Genomic DNA, 16,489 nt, shown 5'->3' with positions numbered 1-16,489 from the left:
CACATAAAGTACATTTTTCTTCTTTGACTACTTAAAAACAAACTATTCATAGAGCTATTTTAGGTTTAAAAAAATTATGAAGTTTACATTACTGTTTAATGCTTTGTTTTGATTTGTCCCTGGCTATTTTTTTAAGTGATTTTTAAGGAAGTTGATCATAAAGCACTTTGATTTATTTTCGCCATTTTCTTTGGGTTAGGCTGTGTGGAAATTCTTAAATTGGTAGAGTTATAATTTTCATAAAAAATAATAAGCATTTGTACCGTTTTTTCAAATATTATATCTGCTTCATCTCCTTCTGGGTGTCCATTATCCATATATAATAGGGTGTGATTTTGTCCCGTTTCTCATGTGTGTGGTGTTTTGATAGTAGTCATTTTCCTGTGAGTTTCATCCTGGAAGTCTCTTGCTGTGTTCCAAGCTCGCTAGTCGTCTCAGTTTTGCCCAACGTGGCCATTAGTCCCAGTCGGTGCGTTTCACTCTCTGTAGCGTAGTTCATCCCTCCGAGTCCTCCATCTCTGAACGCGATCTCCCTGGGTGCCTTGCTTCACGGTCTTAAGTGTCTGCGATCCCCAGCCTTGTCCCACGGTTCTGTTGTCTGCACCTGTGCTCTAGCGGTGTTCTCTAGGCAGGCCGTAGTGCTCACCTCCCTGACATTTCTTCCCCAGATAAACCCTCCCTGCTTTCATTGACTTATAGTCTAACATCTTGAGAAACATTGTTGATACCCAAGCTTTTCTGGGCCTTATTATTTCTTCTTGATGATAAGAAGTCCTCTTGAAAACAATGCTAATATTTTTAAGGGTTGACAAGTTTCTCTTAGAAGTATTCTTTTTTTTTTTCAAACATAGCAAGTCCAATTTTTAAAATTTTGATTTACTGATCCATGTACTTCATTTTTTTGCTTTGTTTTGTTTTAGTGTTGTATCACTTTAAATATTTCTAGTACCACATCAAAAGGAGGTGATGGAACCAAGCGTTCTTATCATGAACTGTACAATTCTAAAGTTTTATCATTAAGTGTAGTGCTTAGGAGAATTTCTCTTTCCAGACTAAAAAACTTTCCATCTGGTCTTCGTTTGCAAGAACCCCAAACCCCGCCCTCCCCCCATGGTGGATTCCTCCACCTTGTTGCATTACCACAGTTCAAATTCAGTTGAGATTCTTTCATTGCAAGCATCTACAAAGCATAGAGTCCAGCATCTTATTGTCCAGATAAGTTCAACAATTTCTCGGGGAGACCATCTCTGGTCTGAAGGTAGAGCCGACAGAGATCATCCCAATCAATTAAAAGCCCCGACATTACATCAGTAACAATTTATAAAGTAATGGAATTAGTTGACATGGTATTGAGTAACCAACATGTTAAAAGAAAAAAAAAGTGCAAGTTCTGAATCACTTCCTATGACTTCTACGTTGACATTTCAATTATTAGTTTATATACAACTGGATTCTATACACCTTAAAATGGCTATAGATTACTATTCAGCTGCCTCATGTCTATTTTAATTTTAGTATTTAGCAGTTTATAGTGTTGAAGCATGATTTTGCAGAACCTGGCTGTTTTTTGGGTAGTCTAACTCAGATCCTCCATCCACTGATCCACCCTCCTCCCGCCCCCACCTCTAACCCCAACCCCCAAGTGGTGGCAGGGGCTGAGCTGATCCAAAGCCAGGAGCCTCTTCCAGGTCTCCCACACAGGTGCAGAGTCCCAAGATCTTGGAAGTCCTTGACTGCTTTCCCAGGCCACAGGCAGGGAGCTGGATGGGAAGTGGGGCAGCCGGGACACAAACCAGTACACATATTGGATCCCTGTGCAGTCAAGGGAAGAACTTTAGCCACTAGGCTACCAAGCTGGGCCCAGAAAGTTGTTTTTGAAAGGCAATTTTTATCTTCTCTACTTTTTAGTGTAATAAAAGATTAATATTTTTGTTAGTATGAGTTTTTAGCTTATATAGTCCTCCTTCCTTCCTTCCTCCCTCGCTCCCTCTCTGTCTTCCTGTCTCCCTCCCTCCCTTCCTTCCTTTTATTTTGAAAGAGTGGAGAGGAAGAAACAGAGAGGAAGTTTTTTGTCTGCTGGTGTATTACACACATGGGCGTAAGGGCTGGGCCTAGGCCTAGACCTGGGCCTGGCCAAAGTCAGGAGCCAAGAGCTCCAACTGGGTCTCCCACATGGGTGTCTGGCACCCAAGTACAGGGACCACTATCTTTTGCCATACCAGGCACATTAACAAGGCACTGGATCAGAAGCAGAGCAGCCAGGACTCAAACTGTCACTCTGCTGGAGCAACCTGGTGTCACAGGCAGTGGCTTGACCCAGTGCTCTATAGGACCAATCCATCCTTTATTGTCTTTGCGGCATGTTGCTTGATAACATCTTGAATTGTCTGGTTACCAAATGAATTTCTCAGTGTTTTTTTCTTGCTTTCAAATATGTATTAAATTAATCCATGAATTTCTTTTAAGTACCATTTTAGCTGAATATTCTACAACTGTGTGTTATGTGTTCATTATTTTTCAGTTAGAATACCTTATTCCACTTAGGATTTCTTTGGCATATCAATCACTTGAAAGAGTAGTTTCTGGTTTCCAAAAATACATTCTGTAATTTCGAACGAGTCAAGGCATTTAGTGCTAATGGCTCTGAAATTAGAATGTGGTAGGATTGTAAGTTTCTCTGAGATCTAACACATGGCCACGTTTCGCAAATCTTTCACATGAATTTGAGATTACTGTATATTTGACTATATGTATTTTCTAGCTAGTTTAATCTCTCATGTATTACTTTTTGTGTTTTTGTGGGGTGCTTGGAACCGAATGTTTACATCCTTTCAAAATTTAGAAGTGAGGTCTCTGGGAAGTAAGTAGGTCATGGGTGTGGACCTAATCCATGCGAATGGGAGTTGGATATGAAGTGGAGCATCTAAGACACAAACTGGCTCCCATACGGGATCTTGGTGCTTGAAGAGAAAGGATTAGCCAACAGAACCATTGAGCTGGGCTATTATTGTCCAAAATAAAGACGTATCTGTTTTCAGCAGGCAGATAACTTTGAGTAATGTATTATTAGCACATTATTTATGATTGTGTAGCAGTTATCCAAAGACAATGGCAGAATTAAATTGAAATCTAAACATATATTCTGTTCTTAAAAGATGGAGAAAGAACTCTCCAAACAAATTACCGATATAATAAAATCCTGGCAGAGGACAAAATCCATACTGAATATCAAGTCATTATTTCTTTTCATTTCATTCTATTTTAAACATTGTTTACACACTTGAGAGGGATGTATGCTTATATGAGTCTATGATTAGAATGGGAGGGTCAACATATGAAGTAAGATAGATATGATAGTTATTTTAAGTTTTTATTCTCCTTGTCCACAGACCTGGCTCTGATGTGAACTGGCAAGTGTCGTGGCTTAGCCTGACCTGTCCATACCCATTCTTGTTTCAGTAAGTGCCAACAGGCGCTGAGGTCTAGTTCAGTCTGACTTGCCCCGCCCACTCACCTGTTGAGTGGTACTACAGCTTTGCCCGGCCCCCTCTGCACCCAGTTCCAGCTTTTGTACTTGCCAGTAGGAGCTACAGCCTATCAGGGGATTACCTACTGTTCCCCTAACCAGGCCTGTTCTCAGTCCCACATCTTGCACATGCTGGTGGATACCTTGAGACAGCCTGGCCTGATCCACCCACAGTCTCAGCTCTTGCTGGCAGTTATTACAGCCTAGCCCAGTCGGGTTAAATCCACACCCTGTCCTAGCTCTCTTGTACCATTGGGTACTGAGACCTATCCAGCCCAGCTTGGCCCATACAATTTCTGATGAGTGCTTTAGTCCTGTCTGGCTTAGCCTGCCCCCACCCCCATCCCTGGCTATTGTACTCTGCAGCAAGAGCTATGGCCTAGAAGGGGAGTTCCCCAAGTCCCCCTAACATGGATGTTCCCAGCCCTAGATATACTTGTGCCAACAGGTGTCATGGGTCCAGCTGGCATGATCTGCCCTCAGTCCTAGCCTTTGTATGTGCTGGGAGGTACTGCAACTTGGCCCACCCTGGCCCCTTCCCAGCTCAGCTACTGCAAGTATCAGGTGAGTTCTGTAGTGCAGCCCAGTGTAGCCTGTCACCAACTCCCAACTTTCCATGAAAACCAGAATGTACTGCAGTGCCAGAGAGGCAGGCCCACAAGTCCCCTGCAGAACCTGATCCCAATTCCAGTTCTCTTGCATGCTGATGGGTGCTATGACTAGCCTAATGTGGCTTGTCCCCTGCTCTGACACTTCAGGGTAGATTCTTTACCTAGCTCAGCCAGGCATGCCCCACTCCAGCCTCAGCTGTCCCATGTGAGTGAGATACCTTCTAGTTTGCCCCCTCCAAATCGCCCAATCTCAGCTGCCTCAATTTACCTGCAAGTGCAGTGGCTCGGCTCATGGAAGATTGCAAAATTTATTCCTCCCTTGTGAAACATGTTCTCAGCTGCTGCCATTCCAATACATCTCCACACCCCCTTCCCCAGGCAGTCTGAAGCACTGCAGCCTGGGGGCTGGGGTGCTGTGTCCAGACCTAGCATTCCTCAACTTCCCCACCGTCCCCACATATCTTAAAAATATACCGTCACGATGGCTCAGTGGCTAAATCTTCACCTTGCAAACACCGGGATCCCATATGGGCATTGGTTCACATCCTGGCTGCTCCACTTTCCATCCAGCTCCCTGCTTGTGGCCTGGAAGGAAGCAGAGAGTGGCCCAAGTCCCTGTACCCATGTGGTAGACCCTGGAGAAGCTCCTGGCTCCTGGCTCCTGGCTTCTGGCTTCTGGCGTTGGAGAATCCATCTCTACCTGTTGCAGCCATTTGGGGAGTGAACCAGCAGATGGAAGATCTTTCTGTCTCTCCTTCTCTCTGTAATCTGCCTTTCCAAAAGAAATATATAAATCTTTTTTAAAAAAGTAGAATGGGCAACTCTGCTAGCACAGTGATATAGTTAACACAAATTTGACATTAACCATGTCCAGAATGCCCACCAGCTACTGGCTGCCTTTCTCCCAGCACAGTAACACTTGCCTAGATACAAAGCAAACTAGGCAATTGCCTATATCTGGGGGAAACTTTTCAATGACTTTGGAAATTGCCTGGACCATGATTTGCAGCTTGGCAGGAAAGGTTGAAGGATGAATCGAGCAGCTAGAAATTCGAAGACCTGCCAACACCTGCAAATCGCAAGAGTCACTCATTATCTTCCTCAGCCTTGGTAACACATCCCAGACCCTGCATTTTAGTATTCAGGGCAGTGGGGTGGGGGGAATAAAAAACACTATAATCAGAGCATTCGGAAATTAAAATGTTGACTTGTATTTGTTCCTAACGATTCACTGGGGTAATAGAGAAAGATTGGGGATTGGGGAAAAGAAAGGAATAACAACTATGCTTGTTTTGTGTTTTCTCTACATGTGCAGAAATTTAATTATCAGGTCACCTCAGTTCTGAGAAGAGTAAATTACAGTCTTGGTCATTAATTTGTATGCAAATGCCACTGTAATAGGAAAACAATGCAACACTTGGGTTCTATCAAGAAATTCCCTTGTAGGAAGCCTGCAAATTAGAAAGTGTAGCTTCACAGATTCAAGGGGGTTGAAGTTTATCACTTGCTGCCCCCCAGGAGAGCCTGACACAACCGTTTAAAGCAGTTGTCAGAGCCAACTGTTCAGAAAACATTGCTCTTTGTGAGAGTCTTGATGGTGAGAAAGGATGACCAGTGAGTCAGTATGCAGACAGTGCTGTCTTGAATATTGTCTGTCAGTCCTTCAGTGAGTTCATGCTGCCTCTTTTCTTGTCTTGGATGAATTTGGCCTGGTGGGAAAGTAAAATAAACTTCAAAGAGAGGAAAGGAGCCCTGGAGATTGGGATGATGCTTTGGCAGAGAATCAGCAACACAGATTCCTGTCCAGAGAGCAAGGAGCTTTGGGGGCTGTACCAGACAAACGCAGCGTATTGACCAAAGAAGGCTGCAGATGCTCCCAGGAGGGAGCGTGAGTTCAAGCCCCAGCTACTCTGCCTTTGACCTGTCCAGTTCTCTGTTCACGAGCCTGAGAAAGCGGTGGAAGATGTCATACTTCTCTGCATTTCATTTTCTTTATCTTCCTGCTATTCTACTTAATGAATGAACAAACGTTTGCTTTGGTACAAAAATATTTGAAATCTGAAGAAGACTTTTTGAAGACCCTTGTATGCATGGATTTTCATTTTTTGACACCAAAATAAACATTTTTAGATGCCATTTTTAATAAACCTGTTGAAGAGTGTAGATGAGATGTTGGCAGGAGAGAGGGTAGGGTGCCAAGTGTCACTATGCTCCTAGTGCTTCACCATACAGATTTAGGAGTCTGTGAAAGGTGTTCAGTTTACATAAATATGTTAAAATAAAAAAAAGAAAACTCCAAGACTTCAGAAAAAGTATTTTTATTTGTTTGAAAGGTACATTAGAGAGAGATCTTCCATGTGCTGGTTTACTGCCCAAATGGTTGCAATACCAAAGCTGGGCCAGACCAAAGCCAGGAGCCAGGAACGGCTTCCTGTTTTTTCTCCCATGTGGATGCAGGGAACCAAGGACTTGTCCATTCTTCTACTGCTTTCTCAGGTTTATTTGCAGATTACTGGATCAAAGTGGAGCAGCTGGAACTTGAACCAGTGGCCATATGGGATTCTTGTGATCCAAGCAGTGGCTTTACCTCCTGTAGCACACATGTGCCCCAATGTGTGTGTGTGTTTAAGTCACTCTAAATGCTACTGAGAAAGAGGTGTTGAAGCTGTGCCTGTTATTTTGAATTTTATTTCTCTTTTTAATTTATTATTTTTACTTTTATATATTTTTAAGCCCTGTTAGTAGATGCGTATATACTTACAGTGTTGAGTCTTGATGAATTGATCACTTTATTAATCTATTTGTCTGTTCCTGGAACTTCAGTGGCTTTCTTATAGTTTGCACAACCATCTTTAGTTTTTATTTTCAATCTGTGTCTCGTTCTTTTTTTCAGTTTGACAATCTTTCAAACAGGATATGTATTTCATTCACATTTAATGGATGAACATTATTGGGCTTAGATATACCATTTTGCTGTACATTTTCTATTTGTTGTATTTATTTTTTTGTTTTTAGTTATACTTACGGATTCATGTATGTGTGTGTGTGAATTACATGCACAGCTTCTTTTTTCACTATTTTGAGTTAGTACTGACCTACTTCACATTTATATTTTGCAACATTAAGATAGTTTATCACCTTTTTCTTTGGGTTATTGCTACCTCATATTTGACTAGTCCGCTTTATCAGTCCAACAACACAATACTAGTACTATGTATTTCCTTGAGCTGATCATCTGTCAGTTTTTGAAAACTTGTTTAAGGGACTAGAATTATGCTTTAGCCACTGCCAGTAGTTTGGGCACACTATATCAGAATTCCAGTATAAGATCCAGGTGCTCCACTTGCAATCAAGTTCCCTGCTAGTGTGCTTGAGGAAAGCAGCAGAAGATGGCATAAGTGTTTGGGATTCTGTCACCCACATGGAAGACCCAGATGGAGTTCCAGGCTCCTTGCTTCAACCTGCCCAGTTCCAGCCATGACAACGATTTGGGTAGTGAACCAGCTATTGGATAGTCTTTTTGTCTCTCTGTTTTTTTCCCCTGCTCTCTTCTATCTTTCTAAATTTCTAACGGTTCTTTTTTTAAATTGTCTTAATTTTGTTAGTGTAGGGTTCGAGCTGTTTGGTCTGTTCACTCACATCTCTGCCAAGAAAAGTGACCTTTGGAGAATCTTTGGCCTCTATAGAATGTAGTTTAAGAAACCTCAAGATTGGATAATTGATTAAAAAAATCTGATTGGGGCAGGACTGCTAACATACTTTTAGGAAGTAACCATTTTCAGTAGTATCTGATGTGGGCAGTTGGAGACTTTGAACTACCTTCTACTTTTTCACTTTAGGCAAACTTCTTGTCCTTTCTATAATTGTTCAGCTGCAATGGCAGAAACTGGTTGTGGGTAATTGAGAAATAGTGCATCAGAGGTACTTGTGGTTAAGAGCAGCAGCCAGGTACTGCACTACTGAGCACACCCACTCCCACTGCCTCCCCTTCCCCTCAGCAAGATATGAGCAATACTTCCCTCCACTCAATTCCTCCTGTGTGGGTGGTAAGGAATTAATAAGTTTGAAACTTCTCTGATCATTGAAAAAAATCTCTCTCCATCTGTAAAATAACAGCAGACAGGCTCAAGAAATCCTGTCTTTGCATTGCCAGTTGGTCGTTTGATTGCCTTAAAAGAAGTAACAAAATGAGCAGGTGTTGGGCACTGCCCACTTCCAGACAGCATTGCTAACTCCTACAGAGCACGCCACCTCCCAGCCTGGAAAACAGACTGTGAGGCAGGGTGGGAAGTACAGCCCACACCACAGTTTAATATCCTCCTGTCCCAGACCTTGTTTCTTCTACCCTTCCCCAACCCGTAACAGAGTTCTCAAGTAAGCTCCTGGGGGGAAAAAAAAATGCGTATTTACTTTGCATGTAAATGCAAGGCTGCAATAAGAGAATTTTCATACAAGGCAATGCCATGATGAAAGATGATATGATGATGGTGATGATTATAGTGATAATAGTGATAAAATTATTAAACTTGCTTTGACTAAATCATATACCAGACATATGCTAAGTACTTGTATGCAGCCTATCTCATTTCATCTTCCCAAAATTTTAGGTAAGATATATCAGAAGTTCGAAGAGATTAAGGAATTTGTTTAGTTTATATACTAGCAAATGGAAGTTCCTCGATTCAAATTCCAAAAACTTGGCTCACATGCTGCCCTCATAACCACTCTGCCTTTGTTCAATGTTGCATCTAAGAAGATCATTTTGTTAGCACTGGGACCCTAGCTTCCTCCTATCACACGTGGAAACTGAAGTTGGAATTTCCTCTGCTCCCCCTTAAATTAGAAAAAAAACATTGAAGATGAGAGAGAGAGGCACTCTGCCTCTGTTGCATTAAGGCTAGAATTGGGATATAAGTTTAGGTGTCCCCAAAGGGTCCATGAGTTGAAAGCTTGGATCCTGAACCATATTAAAGGTTAATGGACTAATGTTGATGTTTAATGGATTAAGGATGAGATCTTAATCCAATTGTTCTGTCTGAAGGAAAAGGTTTTGAAAAGCGGATAAGTTAGATTAGGTCATCAAAGTAGAGCCCCATGCATGAATCTTGGATTTATAAGGAAATACCTTTAGAAGGAAAGGTCACGTAGGCATAAATGATTAGTGTCCTGCCAGTCTCTTTCTCCTTGCTTCTTTGCCCACAATGTAATCCATCTCCTACACACATTCCATCATTCAGAGCCCTCATCAGACAACTGATCAATGTATTTGTCTGGTATTGGACCGTGTACCTTCAGGACAATGAGCTAAAATAACCACCTACCTTCCTAAGCAGGGCTCTCATGTATCTGTTATAGTAATCAAAACCTGCCTAATATAATTAGGGGCATAATATTAATGGGTCATTATTGGAAGACTCTGTGACTTCCAAAGTTATGAAATTCCTGCTAGGGCAAGAAGGCAATAGTATATGAATTAAGGGATAAAACTCAGTGACCATGGGCAACAAGATTGCAGAAGAGTCTGAGTATTCCATTGTGGTGGATACTGAGAAGACATGTAAGATTTACTTGAGCTCTGTGACTAAGGCAAATGAACAAAATCTCAACTTCAAGATGTTCATGGGGTTGGTATAGTGCCATGCAGGCTAATCCTCCATCTGCAGCACCAGCATCCCACCAGCACACTGGTTTGAGTCCTTGCTGCTCCAGTTCCAATTCAGCTTCCTTGTGGCCTTGGAAGGCAGGCAGAGAATGGTCCAAGGCCTTGAACCCCTGTACTCAAGTGGGTGGCCAAGAAGAAATTCCTGGTTCTCAGATTTGGATCAGCGTAACTCTGGCCATTATGGCCATTTGGGCAGTGTACCAGAGAATAGAAGTCTCTCTCTTCTCTCTCTCTCTCTCTCTCTCTCTCTCTCTCTTTCTCTGTAATTGTGAGTTTTAGGTAACATAAATAAATCTTAAAGATGCATTCATATCTATGACAGTTTTGCATTTCTGGTTGTATTTTTGGGCATATTGGCAAATTAATTGAATGAATGAGAGATACTGCCAAGCTAGGTTAGTTTATAAATGATTTGAACTTGATAGTTAAGAGAGGTATTCAAAAAGTTTTTGGAAAAATGCATTTTGTAAAAAAGTCTGTATATCAATTTAGAACAACATTTTCACAAAAATAAACTCATTTCTTTAATTCTACTTTTCTGCAAATAAAAGTATGCTTGTATGTGACACGTTAAAAAATGCTGTTAACTCTGAAATAAGAGTCACAATTTGAAAGCGGTTCTATGCTTTTCAAAAATAAAATCCAGATGAGCTATTTAGTTTGTGGCATAGATGCACTGCAAAACAAATAGCTGAAATATTTCAGATGCTGAGCAAATTTTGATTTTAAAAAATATTTGGCAAGAGGCTAGAAAGTTATGTGACTAAACCTGGAACTCTGGGACCTTGGTGTTCCCCTGGCATGAACAAACATAGACAAATCACACTGCCTCATAGATTTAAGTTTGTCTATGTGAATATGAAAAAATGTGTATCCATGAAATCCTATTTACCCCAATCTACACTTTTGTTGTGTTTTGGCCAGGAGTAAGTGTATTGGATTATTTGTAACATGAACTTTGAAGCAAGACAACCTGGGCTTGAATCTTAGTCCACTACTTGTACTACATTAAGGCTGTGGAAGTTACTAACCTCACTATGCCTCAGTTTCTGTGTCCATAGAATGGGCATAATAGCACATTCTATCTTGAGTTAAAGTGAAAGGTGAATAAGTTTGCATACGTCAAGTTCTAAAACCATAGCTGACACGAAAGAAATGCCTGGAATGGGGTATGTTTATTCTGTAAGAGTGCTACAGTTGACTTTCACTGCTACTCAGTGGCTTTTGGGAGTGATCACAGATTTTCTATTTAGACTAATTATCTGAGGTTCTGGGGAGGGAGACTTAGAATAGCATGTGCAGTTGTATTTACAACCCCAGGGGAACAATAAGGCAGAAGTGAAGCTACAGCTTATCAGCCTATCGGAATGTATTCCCACTCCCACTGCTTTCCTTCTGTCCACCACAAAGGAAACAGCCTCCTGACAGATTTCAAGGTGGAAGTAGCAGAGCCCCCACTTCCCTCCCTCTAAAGAGTAAGTTGACATGCTTGGATTTCCTGATACAAGTAATACCTGATGATGTGCGTAGTGGTTATGAAGCTGTGTTCCTTCTGCTCCCAGCTTTCTTTCCTAACTTTGTGACTTTATGGAAACTTATTTACCCTTTCTGTGCCTTTATTTTCTCTCCACACAATGAGAATAATAATAGTTCCTGCTCCCTGGTGCCGCTGTGATGGTTAAATAGGATAATGTTAGGCAAAGTCCCAAGAAGATCTGCATATATGTTCAGTATATGGCAAATGTTGCAATTACTACATGACTGTATCAAGTAGAAAGGAACTTTGCTGTATGGCTGATCAATGATGCATGGGGGAAAAAATCATTGACCATACATAAGGACGAGTCATAACATTTATGGAAAATTGAATTTAATTTCGGTGCAAAATACTGAAACTTTTGTAATAACATTTTCTAATGAACTTTTAAAATATCTCCTGATATTCAGTTATCTCAAAAGTTCTCACAAAAGTAAACATCATTTAATTGTTTTTACATACAATTTTTGAAGTGCCCTGTAGTAGCAAACTAATTGTTTGAATCATTATTTTTGTAGACGTACAAATAGCTGTGCAGTGACTCACCCAGTTAAATAGTTGGCTCATGTTTACAGATGTTTCACACACTGGCTTAATAATACAAATAAAATGCAGTCTCAGAGTCGGAAAGAGCTCCAGTAGATTTCTAACCCAACCAGACCTCTCTTACATGTGTCTCTCTGGCTGCGTCCCAGGTGCTTAGCTAGTTTCAGTGCTCTAATGATGGAGAACATTTCCTTTTCGGGCAGTTGGATTTTGGATCTGTCCCACATGTGGTGGTCCATTCCATTGCAGGTAGCTATGCACAGCACATGGAGGACTGCAGAGGCTGTTCACTGAGATGCTTTTCTCATAGGATGGTATCTGTGCGGTTTGCTGGCATAAAAGTGGCAAATCTACTTTCCTCTACTGTGTTGCTGGATACCCTCCAGGAAAATTGCCATGTCAAAGCTGATTTCATGTTCTTAGACAACTGCTTTGTAAATGAGAAGATTAGAGAGAAACACATTGAGTATTGAAGCCTAACAGACAGGAACTTTGGAGTTGGAACATTTTAGTGCTAGAAAAGACCTGGGGAGTGAGCCTGGTTTTAGGAGTAATCTAAAAATGAGAAAACAGAGCCAGAGAGGATCCAGGGCTTGGCTACATGAGCTGGCCAATGTGAGTGTTCAGAGGAAGAGCCTTTCCAGTCTTCTCTGTCCAGTTCTGTAACATTGTGAGTAAAAATGTGAATGCCAGAGACAAGCTGCTTTGATTCATTCTTCACTCAACCTATTTTTGCAGGTGTGATCATCAGTCAGTTCTATACTTCTGTCTGCTTTAATTTCCAACTTGGAAAAAGAAAATAATGATAGTGATTTGGTGTGGATTAAATGCACTGAGTATTTGTTATCACTAGTCTTCCAAAGAACCATAGGAATGTCAACCATTAACCAAGCCAGACAGTAAATACTTTGATCAGATGACATTTAAAACATATTTTGTGAAATGTGGCTTTTTTTTCCCCCTTAATTTTTGGTTCAGAAACAACAATCTTCAGGATCCACCTGTAAATTAACAGTCGTATTTATCTCTGGAATTACTGTCTGAATAGAAGGAAGAAATGATTAAAATAATTAGGATCCTTTTATTTTTAGTTTCCAGTTCATGTTCAGCAGTTACTGTGGCCTACTCTATGAGGTGCGCATAGAGAGGGCTTGGATGCCAAAGAAAGCAGTCTGATGTGTCCCTTTCCCTCACGATGTACTCTGGTGGGCAGCTGGAATGACCGATAGTTAGTTCATGTCAGTGATGTCATGATAAGAGCAGGAGGCAACACTGCCCATGGGAAACAAAGAATGCTCTAGCAGTATATGAATGAAGTGCATTGGCCAATTTATGGAGTCAAGGAATGACTTTGAAAATAATGTGGGGACCAGCATTGTGGTGTAAGGGATAAAGGAATGTGGGCATCATATGTGAGTGCCATTTGCATCCTGGCTGCTTCAATTCCAATACAACTCCTTTCTAATGTGCCTGCAGTAGCACAGGAGGATGATTCAAGTCCTTGGGTCCCTGCTCCCAAGGAAGAAACTCTTGGTTTGTGGCTTCAGCCTGGCCAAGCCTTGGCCATTGTGACCATTTAGGAAGTGAGCTGGTGCTTAGAAGATCTCTCTCCATATACCCATCTATCTCTTGTTTCTTTCTGTTCCTCCTTCTCTCTCTTTGTAACTCTGCCTTTTCAATAAGCAAACGTTAAAAAGATGTGTAATGTAGTGTGAGACTTCAGTAATGAGCCGGAACTTTGACTATTTAGATGGGGACTGGAGAAAAATATTTCAGGCTCAGGGAAATGTGTGTAAGTGTTGGTGTGAGTGCTCAGGATTTAGAGAACATTGTGTCTTCACCAATTCCTTCAATATTTAATGAATTTTATTGAGCACCCTTGGTGTGCAATAGGTTTGAATTTGCACGGTGGGAAAGCATAAGTTCACGAAACAGAGAGTATGTTCATTTTTGTGGAAGTTATAATGGCTGACAAAGCAACAGACAGTAATTCCTTTAAAAAAGAGAATCTTAAACTTTGCTTTAATCTGTATAGAGTTGGAGAATATTATGCTAAATGAGATAAGCCAGACTCAGAAAGAAATGCATTGCATGATCTCACTTATACTTGGATGTGCAAAAATGTTAAATGTACAAAAATAAAGAATGAATCAGGGGTTTCCAGGAGTGAGATGGAGTGGAGGAGAATGATGGGATGTAAGAAGATGTATGTCCATCAGTACAAAATAGTAGACATGTGGGATGAACAAATCTGGCGATCTGAATGAAGACTATGGGCAATAAAACCATATTAGAATTTTTGTTAGATGAGCATATTTTAGCAGTTGCCGCCAAAAAAAAAAAAGGACTATGCAAGATGATAAGTATGTCATTTTGTGATGGCAAGAATTTTACAATTTATATGTATCCCATATCTTGCAAACCTCAAATGCACACAAACATATTAAAGCAACAAGGAAAGGAACATCTGAGTTGGGTTGTTTCATGCAGAGGAAGATTGAGAATATTTCTGGTAGAAGCGACTTAAAACACACGCCCAGTGAGTCTCCTCAAAAGGAGGAAGCTTTCTGCAAAGTGTAGTTGTAAGCATCTCTTCTCTGAAGTAGCACTTGGCTCTGTATGTTTTAACACATGAGGTGAGACTGGAAGCACATTTCCGCTGTCTTTGACTGGAGTTGCACGTGAGGCAACTGAACTAACTGATGAGTTTCCCGTTCCCACTGATGAGCATATTTAAGCCACATTACACATCAGTGGGGCTCGTTATGTTGATGCTGGGTGTCCCCATGGTTTCTCCTGGACTCTCGCCATTTATCTCTAATTACCTTCATGAGTTTTTATTTTCCCGTGTCATCTCTGTGGACTTCAATGTGTGTTCCAAAGTACTTTAAATTCTTTCTATCTGTTTCAAGCCTGCTTTGAGTCAGACTAATCGTACATGTTCTTTTCTTTGATACTCCCGCATTGTCTCTGTGTTAGAACTCATGTGGCTCGCAGGAGACTCCTAGTTCTTTCTGTTCGTCTCAGATAACGGCTTTGGGGAGGATGAAGAGCTGTCCACATCTGGCAGTGATGAGATCATCAAGCAATTTGAGATTTCTGTGTCCCGGTCCCAGAGTTTCTGTGCAGTGGCCTCTGAGAAGAGAAAGGAGACAAGATTGGAGCAGAAGCCAACATCCAGCCATTTTGTTTCTACCCATGAAGAAGGTAGCATCCGAGAGTCTGCTTGTGAAGGTATTTTGTGTGTGTCATATCCTTCTATCTAAATCAGGGGTGACCAATGCTAAGAATGTTTTAAGTCCCTTAACCACAGCAACTCTGCACCAGATTGTTCAGAAAGGAGAATAACATGAGACAAGCTGTCTCGGAGAAAGGATGTAAAAATGATGGCATGATATTTCTTGGTGTCTGCCCAGAGGCATGAAGAGACACAGGCATTGGAACAGGGAAGTTACACAACGTACTTGGGTAAAAGCTATCAACCATCTGCCTTCATGGGCTGGCGTTCTTTCCTCATGGGCATGTTGTCAGTCCAACCAGTAAGGGCTTGATCATAGATCTCCTTTGTTCTCAACATAGCACAGAGAAAAAAAAAACAGGTTGCAGAAACTGAGACAAGAGAGAAAAAATTTCAATTTGATAAAAAAAGAAACCAAGGACCAATGTTTATCATGAGGAATAACTTGCTATCTGGTTCTGTAGTTTGACTTACTGACATGGGCCAACATAACATGTTTATTGCCACCTTGGGCTACAACCACAATGCCTATGGCTGCTGAGCCGCTGTCATTTCCTCTGCAATTCTCTTGACTTTTCTTTCTCTGCTGTTACATCACAGCATTCCTTTCTCCATTGAGAGGGCAAATGTTAGCTAATGAAAGTTAATAATGGTTGATTCTCTAGGAGTCACTTGTTTAATTCTAAAGCTAATGGCCCCATTTCCCAGAACACCAAATGTCTGCTTTCTGATTTACACAAATGGCCAGTGTTCTGAGAGTTCTGACAACTATGCTAACCCCTACCTTCCTGGAATTATCAATAACTTACCCCTTGTCATGACTGGTAATTCTAAATTTCTGACAGGTAGTGATAGAACAGATTAATTTTTCTCTATGAAAGGAGGGAGCATGTCTACTGCACTGGTAGATTTAGAAGATCAACATTTTCTTAGGAATGTATGTTTTCCAACGTTTTGGTTACCAAATGCATTGGTAATATTGATGGAGTTTTTATTGCCTATTTTTTCCTTTCTGTGTCATTTCCTTTTGTTCATTTTTCAATCAGTGGGCCTGATTTAATGACAAAGAATAATGGAAAGATTAATCATATACTATAAAGGGACATTTTTTTTCTCAGCCCGTTTTCTATTGATTCAGTTATTTCATGTGCTGTAAACATGGCCTTTTAATATCACATAATTATAGATTATTATTCCCCTTTCAACAGTGCATTCAAAAGTCTTAGTGAATTTAGTGTCCAAAACGAATTAAAATGTGAACCACGAATGAACTATTGGCAAGTTGTCCTGTTTCATCTTAGGTGAGACCTGTAATTCTGGACACAGTGGTGAGATAGTTAATTCAGAAGCGTATTTCCAAGCAGGTTTT

At 40.9% G+C, this 16,489-nt stretch overlaps 1 protein-coding gene across 1 annotated transcript in view; it reads left to right on the top strand.

Moving 5' to 3' along the window:
* Positions 1 to 16,489, top strand: part of SYT16 (synaptotagmin 16) — a 76,032-nt gene that overhangs the window by 29,659 nt on the left and 29,884 nt on the right. The window contains exon 2 of the mRNA XM_040975645.1: positions 14,910 to 15,116. Within this exon, the coding sequence (XP_040831579.1) occupies positions 14,910 to 15,116 (207 nt within the window). The remainder of the gene's footprint in view (positions 1 to 14,909; positions 15,117 to 16,489) is intronic.

The sequence above is a fragment of the Ochotona curzoniae genome, unplaced genomic scaffold (genome assembly GCF_017591425.1).
Source record: "Ochotona curzoniae isolate NIBS_2020 unplaced genomic scaffold, NIBS_Ocur_1.0 contig_2688, whole genome shotgun sequence".
Taxonomy (NCBI): domain Eukaryota; kingdom Metazoa; phylum Chordata; class Mammalia; order Lagomorpha; family Ochotonidae; genus Ochotona; species Ochotona curzoniae.
This window is presented reverse-complemented; position numbering and strand designations above follow the sequence as displayed.